Source organism: Prunus avium, chromosome 5 (genome assembly GCF_965620075.1).
Source record: "Prunus avium chromosome 5, drPruAviu1.hap1.1, whole genome shotgun sequence".
Classification (NCBI taxonomy): domain Eukaryota; kingdom Viridiplantae; phylum Streptophyta; class Magnoliopsida; order Rosales; family Rosaceae; genus Prunus; species Prunus avium.
Window position 1 is genome coordinate 13,967,717 of NC_142288.1, and position 21,826 is coordinate 13,989,542.

The 21,826-nt window shown below is 36.5% G+C and overlaps 2 protein-coding genes and 1 pseudogene across 3 annotated transcripts; 1 reads left to right on the plus strand and 2 right to left on the minus strand.

The window, feature by feature from the left end:
• Positions 1-2,996: 2,996 nt before the first annotated feature.
• Positions 2,997-7,692, minus strand: LOC110768150 (GDSL esterase/lipase At1g29670-like). Its single transcript, XM_088253127.1, has 4 exons — positions 7,266-7,692; positions 6,472-6,705; positions 4,501-4,753; positions 2,997-3,437 (listed from the first exon to the last, which is right to left on the minus strand). Exons 1-4 carry the CDS (start codon positions 7,671-7,673, stop codon positions 3,199-3,201), a joined length of 1,134 nt encoding a protein of 377 aa, XP_088109253.1. The 5' UTR covers positions 7,674-7,692; the 3' UTR covers positions 2,997-3,198.
• Positions 7,693-8,699: 1,007 nt separating this feature from the next.
• On the minus strand, positions 8,700-9,272 carry LOC148294360 (secreted RxLR effector protein 161 pseudogene; annotated as a pseudogene).
• A 6,917-nt stretch (positions 9,273-16,189) lies between these two features.
• On the plus strand, positions 16,190-21,582 carry LOC110768184 (uncharacterized). Of its 2 annotated transcripts, XM_088253529.1 has the most exons (4): positions 16,190-16,455; positions 16,920-17,010; positions 17,825-17,908; positions 21,004-21,582. In XM_088253529.1, the coding sequence occupies exon 4, from the start codon at positions 21,046-21,048 to the stop codon at positions 21,343-21,345; it is 300 nt and encodes a 99-aa protein (XP_088109655.1). In that variant the 5' UTR covers positions 16,190-16,455; positions 16,920-17,010; positions 17,825-17,908; positions 21,004-21,045; the 3' UTR covers positions 21,346-21,582. The 2 variants fall into 2 exon arrangements, with proteins under 2 accessions (XP_088109655.1, XP_021827566.1); XM_021971874.2 differs by lacking the exon at positions 16,920-17,010.
• The last annotated feature ends 244 nt before the right edge of the window (positions 21,583-21,826 follow it).

Here is a 21,826-nt window from a genome sequence, read left to right on the forward strand (position 1 = left end):
ACTCCATATTAAACTATCAAGTTTTAATTAGGTTAATTTATTCAATTAAAGTTTTTTTTTTGTAGTAGTTCTCTTTTTTATTTTTTCTTTTTCTCTTTATTTATGGTTTTTTTTAGTTCGTGAAATTTTGAATTTTTTTTTGCTTTTTATTGATTTTAATAGGTCTTTTAATCTATGGATGAATGATTGCTTCGTTGCATATATTGAGAGAGACATTTTTAATAGTATAAATGACGAGGTTGTTATGCAACGATTTCAAAATATGAAAACTCGTCAAGAACAATGATGATTGTAATGAATACACAATATGATTTTTGATGTTTTGGTATGTCTTGTGAGTTCAAATTTTTTATTGTTTATATTTTGTGAGAGGCCCCCACACACATGAAATCCTGGCTTCGCCACTGAATGGTATAAAGGCACATGGCTGTAAATAAAATAAAATAATTATTAAAACTTAAAATCCCTTTTAAAAAAAACTTTTAAAATATTTTAAAAATTTTAGGGAAAAAAAAAAACCAGCAGCTATCCATTAACCAAGGGTTTGCCACCAAACCCTATTGACAATTTGGACACCGTTGACTCAACGGTGGGCATCAATCCGGCCCCCGCAGGGTTTTTTTTTTTTTTTTTTCTGAAAAACTTAATTCTTTTTGTTTTTTTTATAAATGTATTTTAAGTTTTAAAATATTTAAAATTTATTTTATTTTATTTAAAGCTACGTGGCTCTATACCATTGGATGTGTGGGCTCCACACTTGTGTCATATTAGCAATGTAACAGAAAATTTGACGGAAGCTAATGGCATGGACCATTTTGATGTGTGGAGGGTAACGTTAAGGACCATTAGTGTCACAAAAAAATGTTAGGGACGAAAGGTGATAGTTTTGCAAACCTCATGGACCATTTGTGATAAAAAGCCTATATTTTAAGATAACAATATATTAAGGTTACCATCCAAATGTTTGCGTTTTCCTGAAATATACTCTTGAAGAAATCTTTGGTCCCAATTCTTCATTGCTTGTTTTATCTTGTATGATGGTGAGCCTTATTTTCAGGTGCAAAGATGTTTGAGCTCCAAGTTTTTGTTTTTGCATGATTTAAATATTGGTTGTATTAAAATAAAAGAATTGACATATTGGCAGAAAATTTGGGGATAAATGGACAGATGTCTGGGGAATATAAGATTCAAGTTTATTAAGTATTGTATTGTTTCACATGTTCTGAAAATTTACAGATTTCATTTTCTTTTGAAAAAAAATTCTACATATGTTATTAGTTGGTGCTATAATCTTGATATGTTTCTGTTTCCTGACGGTTCCTCAGGGAAATTGAAGTATTTCTCATAATATGTCCCTTTAACGCTGTTTTCTTTGTTGTCTTTTGTGCCTTAGATTTCTCTCTCTCTCTCTCTCTCTCTCTCTCTCTCTTTTGAGGTAGTGTGAGCATTATATATACGATTAGAATGCCCAACAGGCAACAGCTCTGGTTAGAGTTGATTTAGTATTGTATTTGTTCACCCCAAAAAGTGTGGCTTTGTATTTATTTATTATTTTTTATACATATTATACTTTAATCTAATCTAAATTACATGAATGATTTTAAATATTCAAAGCCCTTTAATGGGTTGGTATATGTTTTGTATGATGTGTTTGCACAAGCGTGCTGCTATTAGTATTGTTAAGCCCAATAAAAAGAGGTAATTCATATAAAATTGTAATAGAAGTCTTGTGCGTTATGAAATCTCTTTTTCAACCCATTGCGCTCTAAGTAGAGAATTGGCCGTGATTAATTCTTTTTTTTATGCCTAGATTGATTAAGGACTTTAAAATTCCCCTTGCATGATGTAAGAACTGAACGAACAAAATGCTGAAATTGTAAAAGGACCGAAAAAAAACTTTTATTAAAGGAGAGAGAAATGTGTCCAAATGGACAATACAAATTAAAGAAATTGATAAAGAGCCCAATCGACCAGAATACAAGTAGGAAAGGATGACAAGGGAATTAAAATATCTCCAAATTGGACAAACTTAATTAGGAATGCACTAGTACTTAAATCATCACAGTTTGATTTAGACATCAATTTGAAATCATTTTATCTAAGGAAGAAAGCATACCAAAATAAATAGAGTTTCAACATGAGTTGTCAACTGGAAACCTCGAAATGAAAGCAAGTTGAGAAGAAGTTGATATTTTTTCAGAGATGGATAGTCTGTCCATGTGCCTTCGAATTCTGGTAATATAGCCCTTCTCAATTTCATAGTGACGGCAAGCCAAGTAGCCCAAATATTAGGGAACAACTTTCCCTAAATTACTATTGAAATTAGGTAGCCATGGAAATTGGGGATTGAGAGTCCTGAGTTTAATTTCCCCAAAAGGAGTTGCTGACCACTTTTATTGGTTTTGGGGAGCTTACCAAAGGAGAGAAAGCGAGTGGTAGCATGGCGAGGTTGACTTAGATTGACTTGTCCATGAGAAAGTGGTATGGGATTCAGAGGTGTGGCGTGCTCCACACCATTTGTTCCTCACTCAAAATTTAATAGGCAGGTTCTTGTGTAGCGACGTCCAATCATCAAACAAAGTGGACTCTCAACCAAAACAAAAATATCAGTACATATTGCAATTCTGATTTGATAAACACATTGCTTTCCTTTGGGATTTCCAGTTGATAACTCATGACAAAGTTCTTTATTTTTCTTGCTCTGCCACACATTTTGCTGGTATGATCTCCTGTTGACGAGCAGTCTCAACTGTGATTCTTCTTGTTCGATATGCGTTCAAGTTGCCTGAATCAAGAAATCTTCATCACTTTATCTACTGTTTATTTTTGCTCTTTGTTTGTTCAAGCTTGTTTTGGTTTCTACTTTTTGTACTAGAGAGATATTGAAGTCCTTATTTTACTTGAGGTTGAGGCATAGAAAAGAACTCGTATTGGGCCAGTTCCCTACCCAATTCCGGTTGTTTGATTATTAGTCAGTTCTTGGCCCGCGCGCAATATAATCTAAAATATAGCCAACTTGGTATTACAAACGCATGATCGATACATTTTTATTGCAAACATACCAGAAAACAACCTACACATGCACACATTACAAAGCCATTGGACTTATCAGGTCCTACTAAGTTCCGAAGCCAACTTGATAGACTATATTTTAGAGTTCAAACCTAAGTGTAGCAAACAGAGGTCATACCAAGAACCCTAGATTTTGGATTTGGTCATTAGTGCAATATTAGTGGGATAAACTTCGGTTTTAAGAGAAGAGACATAGGCCTTTGTTGCTATTTGAACGTTTACAGCTTCCGTTGGATGCAAGCCATCGAAGAACACATGATTGCTTCTATTTGCACACACTTCCCCTCCCCTCTTGCATAAAATTCCATTTCCACCTTCAGATATTGATGCCACTTCACAACAGGTAGTGCTAGAATCCTTGAATCCTGTAACCATGGAATTTTCAATTATAATTTACATGCTATCGATTTGTAAGGCATATATGTTTTCGATTTATAATTATCTAGACAATTTGGTAAGAGAACATCACTATAAATTTATCATGCATGCTAATTAATGAAGATTTGCAATCATGAGGCCCAAAGAAGCAACCGCCTTAGTCCCCAATGGTGGAGCCATACTTAGGCCATAAGTTGGCCTTAGGCCCAGTTTGGGATTGCTGTCATTTTTTAAAAAAGTTGCTTTTACTGTGCTTTAAAAATAATTAGCTGTAAAGTAAAGCAGCTCCATGTTTGGTAAACAATATTTTTAAAGTGTTGTTAGTACAAAAAGCAGTGTCAAAACCTTTTGGTAAATTTTAATATAAAATTGTTGTAACTGTGAATAATGACTAAAATAGACATGATGTTGAAAGTGTTATGTACTAATCATGTGGTGGTAGTGGTGGTGATGGAGTGGAGGTGGTGGTGGTGGTGGCAGTGGCAGCATGGTGGTGGTGGTGGTGTTGGTTGTGGAGATGGTGGTGGATGTGGAGGTTTTGGAGGAGGTGAGGGAGGTGGTGGAGGAGGTGGTGGTGGTGGTGGTAGTGGTGGTGGTGGTTGTGGAGGTAGTGAATGTGGTGGTGCAAGTAGTGGAGTTGGATGTGGAAGTGGAGGTGGTGTCATTTTTTAAAATGAATGATGGTATTTTAGGAATTTAAAAAATTCATTAAAGGTTAATATCTGCTTCTTTTGAAAACAGCTTTGAAAAGCAACCCAGAGTCTGCTTTTAAAAGCTGCTATCAAAAGGCCACTGCTTTTAAAATAATAGGGATATTTTATTTTTACCAAACACCTTAAACTGCTTAACTTTAAAGTGAAATAAGGTTTTGGCGAAAAAAAAAGCAATCCCAACCCCCCCACCCACACAATTCCCCAGTGGTGGAGTCATACCTAGGCCATAAACCCTAAACCCTATTATTCGGGGATATATTGTTAAAACAGATAATTAAGAATCCTCTTCTTCTCCATTGTTTAATGTGAAGGGGCCAAGAGAGATCTGCATATATACCTTTGGAGATAGGGTTTTTGATAATGTCCCTGATGATCTTGTAGGAGTTGACAAATACAAGAGAAGAGCCAGGCATCTCTGCCCTAATCACATCCACCAAAGACTTCAAGTGAGAATTGAAAAGGTGAGCTGCCCGGTTCATAATTTGTACACAGCCATTGTGTGTTGGTCTGTTCATCCTCATCACTGGACTGCACCCAAGTGGATTTACTGACATCACAACAAATTTTCGAGCTCCCAAACTGTGCAACTTCTGTATCATCATAAATTTTAAATAAATAAATTAAGATTGGCACTTAACTTAAGTGACTTGAGCCACACACAGAAAATATTTTATTCTTTTTCAATACAAGTAATAATCTAAACTTCAGGAGAAGGTGAGTTTCTCACACACACACTAACACGATGTAAGTTAAGGCCTTTTTCCACTGGACTATACTCCATTGGCATCTTTTATTCTTTAAATAGTTAATTAAATGACATACTATGCATTAAAAGAGAAAATGACATGCCATGCATTTAAGTTATCAAATATATGGTCAAATCTTTTATTTCCAAATGATCTTGCATATATTATGTTAGATTTCTGATCATGAACGTTAGGTAGGTCAAATATTTTATTCAATTCCTGCTTCTGATGTTCTATGTGTATTTTGCATAAAAGACTTTGTCCTGTAATTAACCTTTATTACATGTGTGTGGAGTGGGTTGGATTTATTACTGAATTTTATGTATGTCTACATATCTACCAACAATTATTAATTGTTTCACACTGTACCTCTATCTGAGCGGTACATTTGGCAGGCCATGAACCGTACCTCATACGTGTCCAAATGTAATGACCTAAAGCAGTGGCATGGCACCCACATCACAAGAGTAAGTCCAACGCATGCCACCAACCCAGGCCAAAGGCCCCCTACCAGCCCAAAAGACCCTCCAGCGCGCCACATGCAATCCGGGTAAGCCCTGGGTCCTACCAACCTGGGCAAAGCCACAGGCAATTTCTGCATGGGCTCAAGCCTGAAGGCGCTGACATCAGCACTGATGTCACGCTGCCGTTAGCAAGCGAAAAAAATTGAAAAAAATTTCAATTTTTTTTAAAAATACAAAAAAATTATGGACGTTTTTCCTATAAATACATAACAATTTTATTCACTTTCCACACCAAATACTCATACAAATTCTTCACCTTTAAATATTTGTAAATTGTAATCTTTTTTTTTTTCTTGCATTTGTAAATTTTTTATATTTTCTTCCATATTTATTTTTTTCTTGCATAATCATTTTATTTCTTACATTTCTAAATTATTTATATTTTGTTGCGTAATTTTTTTTTCTTGTCCTTGCCCTAGCCTTTTGGGGTGGAACCAAAAAAGGCAAGGCTGCCACTATTCACGTGAATAGTGGCAGCCCTTACCTTGCCTTAGCCTTTTGGGATGAACTTGCTCTAAATGAACAATTCTTTTTACTATCAAAGGAAAAGTCATAAAACATTAACATTTACTTACATGGAACGATCATGTTCATCCAACAGGTTCAGGTTATATATTCATACAAAACCCTTAGCAAATCGTTGAAATATTAATTTGTGTGGTGTGTGTTGTTTGCCTCTTATTGACTCAGCCGTTGTTCCCGGCATTGGAACAGACATATGATAATAAATACCACCATCTACTGATCAAATCATTTACTACTTACTGAACCGGGATTTTATACACGAAATGATATACTCGAGTTATAATATAAGTAGACGGCATAGTTGATGAGTTATACCACACAGTGCTACATTATAATTACTTATATTCCACATGCATATTCTTTCTCGTATTTAGCACACGTTATATTCTCATATTGTTAATTTCAATTATATGTACTTAATATTCTTTCATAATTGAATTTGTGTGAAAAAAATTATTTAAAAAAAAATACAGCAATTTTATAAAAATCACTTGGGATGTTGAAAATGCACACCTTTAGTTGTCTGGACAAAGAGGCGGTTAGATTGGCAGTAAAAATTTCCAGACTGACATTTTGGTTGGAGCTCCTCAGAAAGTAGTTGAATGAGTAATCGTTTCCACCAGTTCCCACCACAAACAAGTAGTTGGGAAGTGACTGAGGGCTTCTGCACCCTAGTTGGGTTTCTAACTCTGGCAACGTTATCTCCTCAAAGTTTCTAATTTGCTGGTTCAGATTGATCACGTGGCCCTGAAAATTGCAAACCCCGTTTCAACAAATTGAATTTAGGCATGGCTAGCTTATTATAGTTATACTGCTTTTTTTAAATAATAATAATAATAATCAAATTAAACTTCACAGCTGGAATACAGATCATCATTATTGTCATTGACTTAGTCACGTCACTTTTTTATTTCTAAGGAAGATCTCTGTGTTTTTGTATTTTCCTTTTGCTAATATAGAATGTTTATGGGTTACTAATAGCAAAATTTGGCCGTTTACTGCTAAAGAGCGTTTATTTCTCCTCAAATAATTTCTGTGGAACCCTGTCTATGTTGTATTTCACTCAAATTCGAAATCATTTAACTACTTAAGCAAGCAGTTCTCGTTTTAGTGTTTTCTTAAAGCACTATGTTTATCTATTTTATGGATAACAATTACATGTTTTAATCTTATATATAATGGTCATCATGTACTCATGGTGACATGTGTAGTCCAAGAGGAAGAAGTAGAAACCAAAAATAATAATAATAATAATAATAAAAAGAAGAAGATGATGATAAAGATAAAGATGAAGTAAATTGGCATACCGCTAAGGAGCCAGTATCATCCAGTATACCAGAAGCACCATAAGCAAAGTTGACACCATGAACAATCTTGCTTCCTCTAGTTTTGGGGTCAGCAAAAGCTGGGATTAAGGAAGGTAGCTTAAGATGGCCACCAAGAAGGTCAATAACATTTCTGCCATTTGTGAACCTTCCAGAAGGCCCAAGAGGAAAATCAATTCCATAGGGCAAGAAATCAGCTCTGGCCAGAGAGTTTGGCAAGAAGTTATTGTTGCCATTGTCAACCAAGGAGCTTCCAAACACAAACATCCCTTTCATCATCCCACCCTCTGCATTTTTATTACTTACACTACAATGGCAGCTGCAGAAGGGAAAGCAAGCAAGGAGGGAGAGGGCTAAGAAGAAAAGTCTGGAAGATGAGGTTGCAGCCATTTCAGTTTTGGTAGTATGGGCTTGTTGGTTGAGGCATTTATATATAGGAAGTAAGAATGAGAGGGGATCCATATTCACCTACTTCAATAAATAATGGATTTGATTTAACCTAAAGATAGCGGTTTTAATGTGTAGTCATTTTTGGTGACAAATGGGGCCTAATCAGCAATCATAAATATGTGGAACTTGTTTTACATAAAAACCTAAATTTATATTAATGTTATAAAATAAAATAAGCAGAGTATGGGAAGTACCACTGAATATTGGAAGTGGAATTATATTTGCTCTTTGTGGTGTTTTACACTGACAGAATTTCCTCTCAGATAGAACTCATAGACACTTAGATTTCTCACTCTCTCTTCTTTCCTCTCACTTTCCCTTTTTTCTCTTCTCTTCTCCGTTTTTATGCATCTTTGCAGGTAGAAGGGTTGCCTATTTATAGGCATGGTAAATGGCACCCATGAATAAAAGAAGAGACATAATGATGTTTCTACCCAATCATCACTATTCACCTTTTGACTATGTGGGCTTCACTCATTCTACTTTACAACACTCCCCCTTGGAGACCACATGCCCCTAGATTGGTTGCCTCTTCAAAACCTTGCTTGGAAAAACCCAGTGGGAAAACCTAAGAAAAGGAAAAAGAGTACAACTTTATTTGGGACATAAGAGTAATGCGCTCATGTTGCCTCGTTAAAACCTTGCTAGGAAAAACTCAGTAGGAAAAACTCTAGTCGAAGGAAAAAGAGTACAACGCGTTTATGTCATGTGTTAGAGGACTCTTGAGTGCTCTCCTTGATTTTGCATGCTCCAATTTGATTGCTTGCAGAGTTGACGTAATCCGATACCATGCACTAGCTTTTGGAATGTACATGTTGGCAGAGATTTTGTGAAGAGATCTGCCAAGTTATCGCTTGAACGGATTTGTCTGACTTTAATTTCTTGACTCTTCTGAAGCTCATGTGTGTAGAAAAACTTTGGTGATATGTGCTTGGTCCTGTCACCCTTGATGTATTCTCATGTGATCTAAGCAATACAAGCTGCATTGTCCTCATTCAGAATGGTTGGAGTGTCCATTGCTGAGGGTAGGGCACATGTGCTTTGGATGTGATGGATCACCGACCTTGACCAAACACATTCCTGACTGGCTTCATGGAGGGCAAGTATTTCTGAGTGATTGGAAGATGTGGCTACCAACGTTTGTTTTGTTGAGCGCCATGAGATTGCAGTTCCTCCACATGTAAACACATACCCAGTTTGTGAGCGTCCTTGATGTGGATCAGAGAGATATCCTGCATCAGCATACCCAACAATACTCGGGGCATTGGTCGATTCACTGGAATAGAATAAGCCCATGTCTGTTGTTCCACGAAGATATCGTAGAATATGTTTGATGCCGATCCAATGTCGAGTTATTGGAGCAGACCTGTATCTTGCTAACAAATTTACTGAAAATGCTATGTCAGGTCTGGTACATTGTGCTAAGTACATTAAAGCACCTATTGCACTAAGATATAGTACTTCTGGACCAAGGACCATTTCATCATCCCATTTTGGACAATACGGATCTTTCTTAGTGTCAAGCGACCGAACGACCATTGGAGTGCTAAGTGGATGGGCTTTATCCATGCCAAACCGTTTTAATACTTTTTCAGTATAAGTTGATTGATGCACCAAAATTCCATTAGCACTGTGCTCAATCTGTAAGCCAAGACAATATTTTGTCTTTCCAAGGTCTTTCATCTCAAACTCGCATTTGAGATAATCAGCAGTCTTTTGGAGCTCTTCAAGAGTTCCAATTAGATTCATGTCGTCGACATATACTGCTACTATCGCAAATCCAGACTCTGATTTCTTAATAAACACACATGGGCAAATAGGATCATTTGTGTATCATTCCTTTAGTAAATACTTGTTGAGACAATTGTACCACATTCGCCCAGATTGTTTTAGCCCATACAATGATCTTTTCAATTTAATTGAGAACATGCCCCGTGGTTTATTCCTAGCTGCTTCAGGCAGCTTAAGTCCTTCTGGGACTTTCATGTATATGTCTGTATCCAACTCTCCATACAGATATGCGGTAATGACATCCATAAGTCTCATTTCAAGTTTTTCTAAAACCCCCAAGCTTATCAAGTAACGGAACGTAATTGCGTCCATTACTGGAGAGTATGTTTCCACATAATCAATTCCAGGCCTTTGTGAAAAACCTTGCGCAACAAGTCGCGTTTTATACCTCGCAATCTCATTTTTCTCATTGCGCTTTCTTGTAAATACCCACTTGTAACCTACATGGTTCACATTAGGTGGAGTTGGAATAATAGGTCCAAAAACACTCCTTTTTTTTCCAAAGCATTTAATTTTGCCTGCATGGCATCTTTCCACTTAGGCCAATCTTGCCTCTATGTGCATTCATCAATAGAGCACAACTCAATATCATCATCTTTTATGATCTCAATAGCCACTGAGAATGCAAATATATCATCGATGATCATCTTGTTTCTATTCCACAATTCATTCGTGGATGTATAATTTAAGGAAATTTCTATACTTTCAGGTACAGCTACCACCACTTGTCTCACCAAGGACATTTTCCTTTTCAGGAAGTACCTGTCCCTCTTGGGGGGGCATTTGAATTATGAATTGTGGGCTCTCCATTTGTTTCATTTGGATTCATTTTGGCCATCAACTTCCTCTTTCGAGAAACTGAGTCCTTTGAGCCTAGTGGTCTGCCACGCTTCAAGCGTGCAACAGATGAGCCATTTGCTGGCACATTGCTTTGTCCATTATGAACATCAATCCTTGCAGATGTATTTGCAGCTGGGATATGTGATTTCATCACCTTTGTTGCATCATTAAATGCATTTGGCATTTGATTTGCAATACTTTGGAGGTGAATGATCCTTCTCACTTCATTTTCGCATTGAGCGGTACGAGGATCGAGATGAGACAAAGTGGGTACATCCCACGATAATTCACGTCGTTCTTCAGGAACGAGTTTGCCTTGTTATTCTTTAGGAACAAATTTTTCTCCCCCTAATAGTAGGAAAATTGTGTCATCAAAATGACAATCTGCAAACTGTGCGGTAAAAATATCACCCGTCAGGGGCTCCAGATATCTGATGATAGATGGTGAATCAAAACCAACATAAATTCCCAATCTGCGTTGAGGGCCCATCTTAGTACGTTGCGGTGGTGCAATAGACACATATACCGCACAACCAAAAACTCTTAAATGTGTAATGTTTGGTCGATTACCCAACACAAGTTGTACTAGAGAATATTGATTGTTGGCAACGGGCCTCAACCGCACAAGTGATGCTGCATATAAGATGGCATATCCCCAAGCAGAAACTGGCAACTTTGTCTTCATTAGCAAAGTGCGAGTTATCAATTGAAGACGCTTAATTAAAGCTTCTGCCAAGTCATTTTGAGTATGAACATGAGGAACAAGATGTTCAATGTCAATGCCTAATGACATGCAATAGTCATCAAAAGTCTGAGATGTAAATTCACCAGCATTATCGAGTCTGATTGACTTAATGGGATAATTTGGGACTTGGGCTCGTAATTTAATTATCTGAGCCAAGAGCCTAGCAAATGCCATATTCCGAGTGGACAACAGGCAAACATTTGACCATCGGGCAGATGCATCCACCAAGACCATAAAATACCGAAATGGTCCATAGGGAGGATGAATAGGCCAACAAATGTCCCCTTGGATTCTTTGTAAAATTGATGGGGATTCAACATCAACCTTTGGTTGTGATGGCCTGATCACCAACTTCCCTTGTGAACAAGCTTAGCAAGAGCTATCACTTGATAACATAATGTGTTTTGTTAACAAGGGATGTCCTTTAGAGTTGGTGATGATCCTACACATCATGGTGGATCCAGGATGACGCAATCGGTCATGCCAAAGCTTAAAAGTATTTGAGTCAATGAATTTGTAGTCCACGACACTATGTGCCTCAATTGTTCGTATGGTTGTATAGTACAACCCTAATGAGATCGCACAAAGCTTCTCCAGTATACGCTTCTGGGTATCACTGGAGGTAATGCAAAGATATTCCATGTTTTCCTCACTTTTTGTTTCCACATGGTAGCCATTCAAATGTATATCTTTGAAACTCAACAGATTCGTTCTGGAGTTAGATGAATACAAGGCATCTTGAATAGACAGTATTGTTCCATTTGGTAAGATAATTTGGGCTATTCATGAGCCTTCAATCAGATCTGCAGGACCTGATATGGTAGTTACCTTTGCTTTTGAAAGCATCAAGTTTGAGAAATACTTTCGATCTCGAAGGATCGTATGAGTAGTCGCACTGTCTGCGAGACAAATATCTTTGCTAGAGCTTTGATTTTGGGAGCATCCATAATTTATATCCATGCCTTCAAATAAATAAAATAAGTTGGATTAATAAACAATTATTCAATATAAAGAAAAACATTGCCACTTTTATTGGATTGAAATGAAAATTAAAAACAGTGCTTCAGATAATACAAATGGTACATTAAGGAATTTAATATAATTCAGACCCATAAACTTCATTCTCTCTTTCAGTAACAAAATCGAAAACATCCAGATGCATCTTGTCTAACTGACGCGATATTTCCGATGGGCCATCTGTGGCTGGCGGATCTAGTATAGCTTGATCAATGTAATTTGTCTCCACTTTCCTGTTCTTAAGTGAAGCTTGATAGAGATCCACCAAATGCTTCGGCGTATGGCATGTACGTGCCCAATGTCCCTTTGCACCACATTTGTGACAAGCGCTTTCAACATTTCTAGGCATATGGCTTGTCTGTGCCTTTCCCTTATTCCGGGATGCATTTTTGCCATTCGTGGATGGATGGCTTCTTGGACCCAAGCCATATAAATGGGCACCACGATTTCCAATAATACCTTAAGGATTGTCCATTTAATTGTTGGAACTTCAGGTTCTCAATACTATTAGATTTTGAATTTCAGGCCAAAATCACATAATCTCATAATATGGACATTTTATAATTTCCTGTACATATTTCGGGACTTTAGGCTTAATATATTTTTGAACTTCAAGCCAAAAATATATTGCATATTTTACCCGAAACTTCAGGCTCGGGATCTAGGACATTAAGCCATTTATTAATAGGAACTTTAGGCCCTATAATTGTTTGAGGAACTTCAGGCCCTCATTATTCATGTATATTAATTGTTGATAAAAATAAAGTGCTATAAATAAATTTGTTGGTATGGACGATAAACCCACACCATACTTTAAATGAAAGTAAACATGCGATAAAGTAAATTTATAAAGTAAATTGCTTGCTGTATGGACGTTAATCCTGCACCATACTTTAAATAAAAGTAAATGTGCGGTAAAGTAAATTCATAAAGTAAATTGATTGCTCTAGGGGCCTTAATCCCACACCATATTTTAAATAAAAGTAAATGTGCGGTAAAGTAAATTCTTAAAGTAAATTGCTTGCTGTATGGACGTTAATCCCGCACTATACCATAAATGAAAGTAAATGTGCGATAAAGTAAATTCATAAAGTATGAGGGTTAATTCCACATCATACTTTAAGCAAAAGTAAATGTAGTTGTGTGGACAATAAACCTGCGCCATACTTTTAAATAAATATTGTCGTATGGGTAATAAACTTACACCATACAGTAAATAAAATAAATGTGGGGATAAACCACCACTAAAAATATAGAAGGTAATTGAGGAAGGCATCAATTGTCTCATCATTGAAATGGACTCAGCTACTGCAATCAATCTCTGTCAGAATTCTTCTATGCTTACTGTGCATCCTTTAGCTACTTTGGTTAGGAGCTGTTGTGACCTTATGCAGCAGGTTCCCAGTTGTGCCCTTCAGCATGTTTTTCGTGAGAAGAATGGTGTTGCTGACCAATTGGCTGATTGGAGTTATCAAGTGGATCTTAGGCTGTGCGTGTTTGAGCATGCCCCAAGTTGGTTAAGTGCTTATCTTGTTGATGATTTGCTTGAAATTGTTCATTCTAAATTGGTCTGTTTAGACCAGTGTATGTAGTCTATTTCTTGGGGCTTTGCCCCCCTACTTAATCAAAATATATATATATATATATAAGGTAAAACCGTCCATTTTTATTAAAGTAAATGTGGGGGTAAAACCACCACTAAAAATATAGGAGGTGAAACCGTCCACTTTTATTAAAGTAAATGTGGGGATAAAACCGCCACCTAATATATATGAAGTACATAATATATTATATATTGTGGGCAATATAACTGCACCACTATTCAAGATATAATGTATGGGTTTTAAGATCACACCATCATTTTATTACTATAATTTGTGTTACAACGTGATAGGTAATGAAAATTACACCACCATAAAATAACAGGATGGGGTATAAAACCGCACCATTCCAAATTACATTACAAAAAAAATAAATTAAACAAACATGGATGAAACAATATAAAAATTGTGAGAACACAAAAAAGAAAGTTTGCATGTCGTTGTAGTAGTAAAGTGAGAGGAGACATATGACAGAGAGAAGAAAGAGAAATAACCACATAGTGTTGAGCTGAGAAAATTTAAAAGTGGAGAGACTATCGTGCTGATAATGTATTATAAAATAAAATAAGCAGAGTATGGGAAGTACCATTGAATATTGGGAGTGGAAATATATTTGCTCTTTGTAGTGTTTACACTAACAGAATTTCCTTTCAGATAGAACTCACAGACACTCAAATTTCTCACTCTCTCTTCTTTCCTCTCACTTTCCCTTTCTTCTCTTCTCTTCTCCATTTTTATGCATCTTTGCAGGTAGAAGGGTTGCCTATTTATAGGCATGGTAAATGGCACCCGTGAATAAAAGAAGAGACATAATGATGTTTCTACCCAATCATCACTATTCACCTTTTGACTATGTGGGCTTCACCCATTCTACTTTACAACAATTAATACTTTTTTGAGTACAAGTAATAGTCGAAACTTGAGGGGAGTGGGGATTCTCCCACACACATAAACAAGATGCCATGATGATGTAGAACAAATGGTTGAATGGATTGAAGAAGAATTGGAGCGGAGAAGGGAAAACGGACGCATCAGGAATTTGCAAATTTGGCATCTGAGCTTCAATTCGGTTGCATAATACCTTCTTGAAAAGGGAACGACGCCACGAGTCCAACTCACTAATTTATTGTGACATAAGGTGGATTTTGGGCTTCCAAAAGTGCATTTAAAGATTGTATTCAATTTACAGACTTTCCGTTTATTTTCTATTAAGCTTTCAATAACTCCCCAAGGCAGTCCAATGGGTGAGAAGGATATATTTAGACAACCGTCATGTATGCTTGAACTCAACTCATCTTTGATCAAATAATACAAACAGTGATAATTTTCTCTCTAATTTTCTGGTGGATTCCAAGCTTATGTTCTTTTCTAGGTTACGCTTGTAACCTTTTTGCTTGTGTTGCGTCACATGAGATTCGAACTTGAGATCTCTGGTCTACAAGTCAAGGACCTTTCAGTGTATTTGAAGACTCTATAAACTATAGACAAAGTCATCATAAGTAAGCTCATCCGTTAAATGATGACTGGGAAAAATTGAGTATTTCTTAGGACAATACTTACGTACAATCTTGTCCACCCATTGTGATTAATGAATTTGTGTGATACACATGTCATGATCGTAACACTTAATTTGATTGATTTTTTTTGTTTATTTTGCAGATATAATCTTTTAGAATATGATGTAGGAAATAAATAATTATGATTCTCATGTGTATGAATAAAATTTGTTAATCACAATGGGGTGAACAAGTTTAGTGCACCTAAGTATTGCACCTAAGCATACCCCTTTTTACCAACCTACCTTGTATCTTTTAGTTGTACCATCTAGTTTAAGCTTTACAGTGGAGACCCATCTACGCGCCTACTGTTTGAAAAAACCAAACAACTTGGATCGCTAATTTGGTTTGGTTGGTTCGATCGGGTTTCCAGTCCAGATGCCCAGTTCTAGTGGAAACCCATCTATGCCCTATAGTTCGTTTTCCTCTTTCGAACAAGGACAAGTTCTCATGTAGCATTATTATGGAGTGCTTGCATTTCTTCATTTATTTCTTCCACTTGTGACAATTTTTTAAATTTTCCCACTTGTAAAATAGTGTAGAAATGAAGGAGGTTTACCTATTTACAAGTTGAAGTGTGCAATAGAACAATTAAAATTGTGTTACACGTGAATTGAATAAACGAGTAGGATGGCAACATGTGAGTCAGGCAAACAGGTCGAGACACGAGTAAAAGTTTGGGGTCCAACATTTGTTGCAACTATTGTGTTGGCGTCGTTGAGATGATGACACGTGGTATGACCGACGGTTAAGATCACACAACGTAAACATATATATATATATATATCGTTCCAGCAATGCCCGAAATTTTCATTGCGTGGATCCCACAACTTGGCAGGTTGGGGTGAGTGTTCAACTTGAGTGTCTAGACACAGATTTTGGGTGCAAGTATGAAATTCCTCAATTGGTTGGGGGCTGGTGTTATAAAGATTTTAGGCGGACCACAAACTCCAATAGTCACAAAAGCTCGTCCTGGTGTTGTAGAATCTGATCCTCTCTCTCCTTTACCAATTACCACGTATAAATAGGACAAAGTCTACTCTCTCACTCTCTCTCGCTCTCCCGCAGTCAGCAGATCCTTCTTTTCAGCCTCCCCAGAATCAAGGCCACCGTCAACACCACCTTGACATTGCAATACCACCCACGCAGAAACCCGAGCAGAGAACACAGAGGTACCTCTCTCAGATCTCAGCTCCTCTGTCTTCACTTGCTCTTCTTAATTCCAGTATTAGATCCTTTGTTTATGTTCAATTATTCCTTGATTGGATCTTAAAGAAGCATTTCTCATTTGCATGCGTTTATCTTTTTCTGTATTTGTCTGTTTAAGTTTTGGTTTACTGGTTTCTGGGTGTTCCTTAATGTTAGTGCCTTAACTCCCTAGCTTTCTCAGAATTCATTTTTATTCAATTCCTTGTGGGAGGATCAAATAACGGTTTTCTTTGCTTTTTTCTTTAATGGGTTCTTCTTTTTAGAAGATCTGGATATAAAGAATTGTTAGCCGCTAGGAGGATTGTGGGGTTGGGTTTTCTTCCACACTGTTTAACTAGGAATTTGATTAAGCGTTTTAATTTTTTCTTTTTCTTTCTTTATTTGTTTAGAAGTAAATTTGCATTCAATTGTCTTAATGTGCATGTAGAACTGGCTATGTGAAGTTGGATGCATCCCTTAAGAGTAAGCATAAATGAAGCCTTCTTTCCATTCAGAAGAGGTCCACATTATGTTCTTGGGTGAGAAACCTGTATATTGTTCGGGGTTTACGAAATTCGTATAGAAATAAAGAGCTGAGCTTTAACTTGGTATCATCCTTAAGCAATACAAAAATCTCTAACTAGTAGTGATTTTCATCTTCCAATGAATTGATAGTTTTGGGCCGATTCAAATTGCCAAACTGTTTTAAAATTTTATCCTATTTCTTAAGGAGCAAGAGCGTTCTACAATTATTACATTCTGAACCAATTGCTAAGTCTACCCTATTGTGGTATTTTCCATAACCAATTTGTTATATAATTGATGACGGTGGATTATTTATTCCATAATGGGGAATGTTAAATGAGTTTCAAATGCTTCTTACTATTATGCTAAATAAGTTGTTATATTGATTGTGCACTATTATAATGAAACTCAAGCTCAATGCATCAATTCCTCTGCTTATAACTTTTTTCTTGGGTTGCTATTTGTTAATTCATCAATTTTTCGTGTCTAAATCAATTTACTGATAAGGAAAAAACAATATGAAATAGAGGTTTGCTTTACACGAATATTACCGAACGAAGATGCAAATTCAACATGTATAAAACCCCTGTGTTTTGCCCCTTGAAAGTTCAATGCCAATTAACACTGGAATTAACAAGGGCTTTTTCACATTAATAAGAAGAAAGAAAAAAAAAAGGTAATATAAAGGGAAATCTTAATTGTAGAATCTGATCCTCTCTTTCTCCTTTACCAATTACCACATATAAATACGACAAAGTCTACTCTCTCACTCTCTCTCTCTCTCTCTCTCTCTCTCTCTCTCTCTCTCTCTCTCTCTCTCTTGTGCAGGCAGCAGATCCTTCTTTTCAGCCTCCCCAGAATCAACAACACCTTGACATTGCCCACGCAGACACCCGAGCATAGAGCACAGAGGTATGTCTCTCAGACCACAGCTCCTCTGTCTTCACTTTCTTTTGTTAATTCCAGTATTAGATCCTTTGTTTCTGTTCATTTATTCCTTGATTGGATCTTAAATGAGCGTTTCTCATTTGCATGCATGTATCTTTTTCTGTATTTGTCTGTTTAAGTTTTGGTTTACTGGTTTCTGGGTGTTCTTTAATGTATTTGCCTTAGCTCCCAACTTTCTTAGAAATTCATTTTTATTCAATTGCCCATGGGAGGATCAAATACCAGTTTTCTTTGCTTTTTCTTTAATGGGTTCTTTTTCTTTAAAAGATTTGGGGATAAAGAATTTTTTGCTGCTAGGATGATTGTGGGGTTGGGTTTTCATGCACATTGTTTAACTAGGAACGTGATTAAGTGTTGTAAGTTGTTCTTTTTCTTTCATTATTTGTTTAGAAGTAAACTTGCATTCAATTTTCTGGGGTAGAAAGTAGAACCGGCTATGTGAAGTTAGATGCATCCCTTAAGAATAAGCTTATCAAGTAAATGAAGCATTCTTTCTATTCAGAACAGGTCCACATTATGTTCGTAGGTGAATAGGGTGTGTGTTGTGTGTATTGTCTATGTGTGTTGCTCTTCACCAAAAAGGAATAGATAATTATAGGAACTACTTAAACTACTTTATGACTTCAAATTTTTATCATCCGAACTTGCGGTAATCATAGGAAACACCCACCTTGTGTTGTCATGCATCACCAATCTCACAGTAGTCCACACCATAAATCGAGTTCCTTCCTGTGACATGTAAAACTTCCACCTATGATGTTATATGTTGGACTTTGATCGGAGTACTGTCATTGTCCAAGTGTTTGGTGTATATGTCTTGATCCCAACATTCTAAACACAACTTATAATTTCTTGCTCAGCAGTCAGCACTACTACAAATGATAAGCACTAGTTCTGTAATTTATTACTATATTTCAAGATAGCTTGTCTAAAGCAGGAATAATGTAATTCTATTAAGTTATCGTCAACCTAAGATTTCGCTCAATGCAACAGGATAGGCTATTCACTTAGTAGTACTGGTTTATTGCGATGACCAGTTCATATTATTGTCTCTTATTAGTTTCATTTAGTCGGCTAGCATGTTATACTTTTACTATGTCCTGGTCTTTCAATTAAGATGAAGTATTGTGCTAGCCAGGTCCAATGGAACACAAGAGTTCCACATCAAATTCATTGATTTCATGCTGTCTAAACTATGAATTACAGTTGTGATTATGCTTAAACCGTGATAGGATGGGAAACATCTAATTCCGTTGAATGTGTGGAGTACATTCTAATGTTGGTTCGCTAAGTTGGCATTTGGTTTTTTACTATTCGAGAGATGGAATTAATTCATTATGGAAGATAATATTTGGTTTGGTGCGAGAATTTCTTATGGAAGATAATATTTGAGTCTGTGTAATAAGCTTTGGAGTCTTATCCTCTAAACCAATGTTTTCAAAGAATAAAGCAAAATGTGAGGCGTTGAGTACTTGCAATGTGAAACTTGAATTTTATAGTTGAGAATATAAAAGGCCCCCATTGCATTTTCCTTCATGACAAGCCTGCTGTATTGTTGATTACAGTTAGTACAGAATTGCAGAGATAAAAAGGAAAACAAATGCAGGGGTTAGAGCTGGAACTGCTTATGGTACTTGAGGTGTTTTTACAGGGGATACAGGCTTAGAGCTATTAGTGATGGAGAGAGATAATATGGCTGGGTTTTGGATTTGGAACTCCCAAATGGCAGAGATGATGTGGGGATTTTCTTAGGTCTTTTGTTTCTATAAGAAGCTGATAGAGCAGTTTTTCATGTTGTTTAGCAAAAAAACCGCATATGTCTTATGCACCTCGTTCCTAGAGGAATACACCTTTGGGGAATTTCACGAACAAGATGAATGCCTTGAAAACCTTGTTCTGAACCAGTGAACATTTCTGTCTTTCTTATGACAGACGGCTCGGGGGGCAAGGGTGGTAGTCTCGTACTGGCACTTCTTGTATTTAATTTTCTTTATTTCTTTCACATATAAATTTTTGTTTTTCTTCTTCTGGTATTCTTCTGTTACACATGACAGTGACACCTGTGTTTATACCTATTTGCATTTTGTACTAGGGCATGCATATTGCATGTTGGGCACAGCATTCTAGTTAAATGGTCGTCATTGGCTTCAGATCTTGTTTTCAATGCTCCCAGCTTTTTTTATACACAACCTTTGCTGTAGAGAAAGGTTGGAAAATTAAAGAAAATATATCTGTCTGTGTATGACTGAAGTTGAATCTAGTGTTAAACATTCTATTGTGAACTTGATCAATTCTAGGTTAACCATTAGATGAGGTCTGACAACATTATGGATTACATGTTTGTAGCTATGGAGTGAATATACAGATGTATTTGACTGACCGAACCTTCAGAATAGTTTCGACCAAAAAGAAAAAACCTAAAGTTCTTAACTTACTTTGGTTTGTGCATGCTCAGACATACAAAAGCATTATGCAGAATCAATGTGCAGTTTTCTCACTCTGTTCTAACATTTGTTGGATTATGATGATGTTTTTATTCTAATCTCTAGAACATGAGAATAATACTCACTGTTCAAAAGAGAATAGAACACGAGAATAATGCTCTGATCCTTAATAGTTTATACAACATGACATAGTGTGCAGTCCCCAGTTTTAATGTTTCAGTTACCTGGTCCATTGTGTTCCTTGGATAAGGAAATTACTAGTTGTCTATGATTACTAGCGGAAACAGTTGAAAAATGCTCAGTTTCCGGTTCCTAAGAGTTTGCTTGATCCTTCACTCCAATCACATGTAATTTATATGGCACACAAAGAAAGAAGGAAAACCAGAAGATAAAAGTGAAAAGAAAAAAAGAATTTGCCCTGCCATCTTTTCCTAATAGATTTTTTCTCTTTTTCACTTATGTAAATTTAGGTTGCCAATTAATTATCTCATAATTTAGTTTACTCCGGTGTTCGTTGCAGCACATCTATATTTTTATCTTACGATGCGGTATGATTTTTTACTGTCATATCTGAACGTAAAATTCTAACTTTATGGTTCTTGGCGTTAATTGCAGCAAGGAACTCTACAGTAGGTGACAGCTTTTGTAAGTCCAAATATGAGTCTGGCATGCCTGGTGTGCCATAGTGTAGAAAGTCCATCGCACTCTTTTAGGAGTTACTCTGTTTCAAGTGCAGAAAATGAGGGAAGATGTTCTGCCATTGCCAACTGCTTAGCAAGGAGGCCATCTTTTCCACTACCAACACATTCCAACATTGCATCATCCAAAGTAACCCCACAACCAACCCTTCCAAACAGCGGTTCCATGTCAGGTGCTCCACGGCTAGTCCGAAGCCGGGCTGTGAGAAGGGACATCGTGCAAGACTGGAACTTTGACGAGGTTGTAATGGGGCGTTAGATTTTTTAAATATGACTCCAGAGTAGAAGGCTCTTTGCATGGTATAGTTCTAGGAGACAGTAATCTTGCAATCTATTTTTGTTAGTTATGGCTGCAATTGAACTCACTTTTCCTCTGGAAGAGTTTGTGCGTTTGTAACCATCTGAGAAAATCGTCACGTAACGTTGTTTATAATTTTACCCTTTTGGTAGTCTTTTGCAGATCAATCTTATTTCTCTAACTTGGTTTTCTTTTTTCGTTCTAGGGGTGTTTTGTCTCGATCTTTTTAAGGCTACTTTGCTTCAAAACAAGTAGGGAAGGCAATTTGAAAAATCAGTCAACTTGAAAACCACTTAATTATTAAACTTCAAATAAATAAACAAATACTGCCTTTACGTTAAACATTGAAATGTCGGTGATGAAAATCAAATGGTGAAGCGACTTCTGTTTTGGCCAACTCACAATCCTTAAAAAGATAACTGAAAAAGGGAAAGTTCAAATT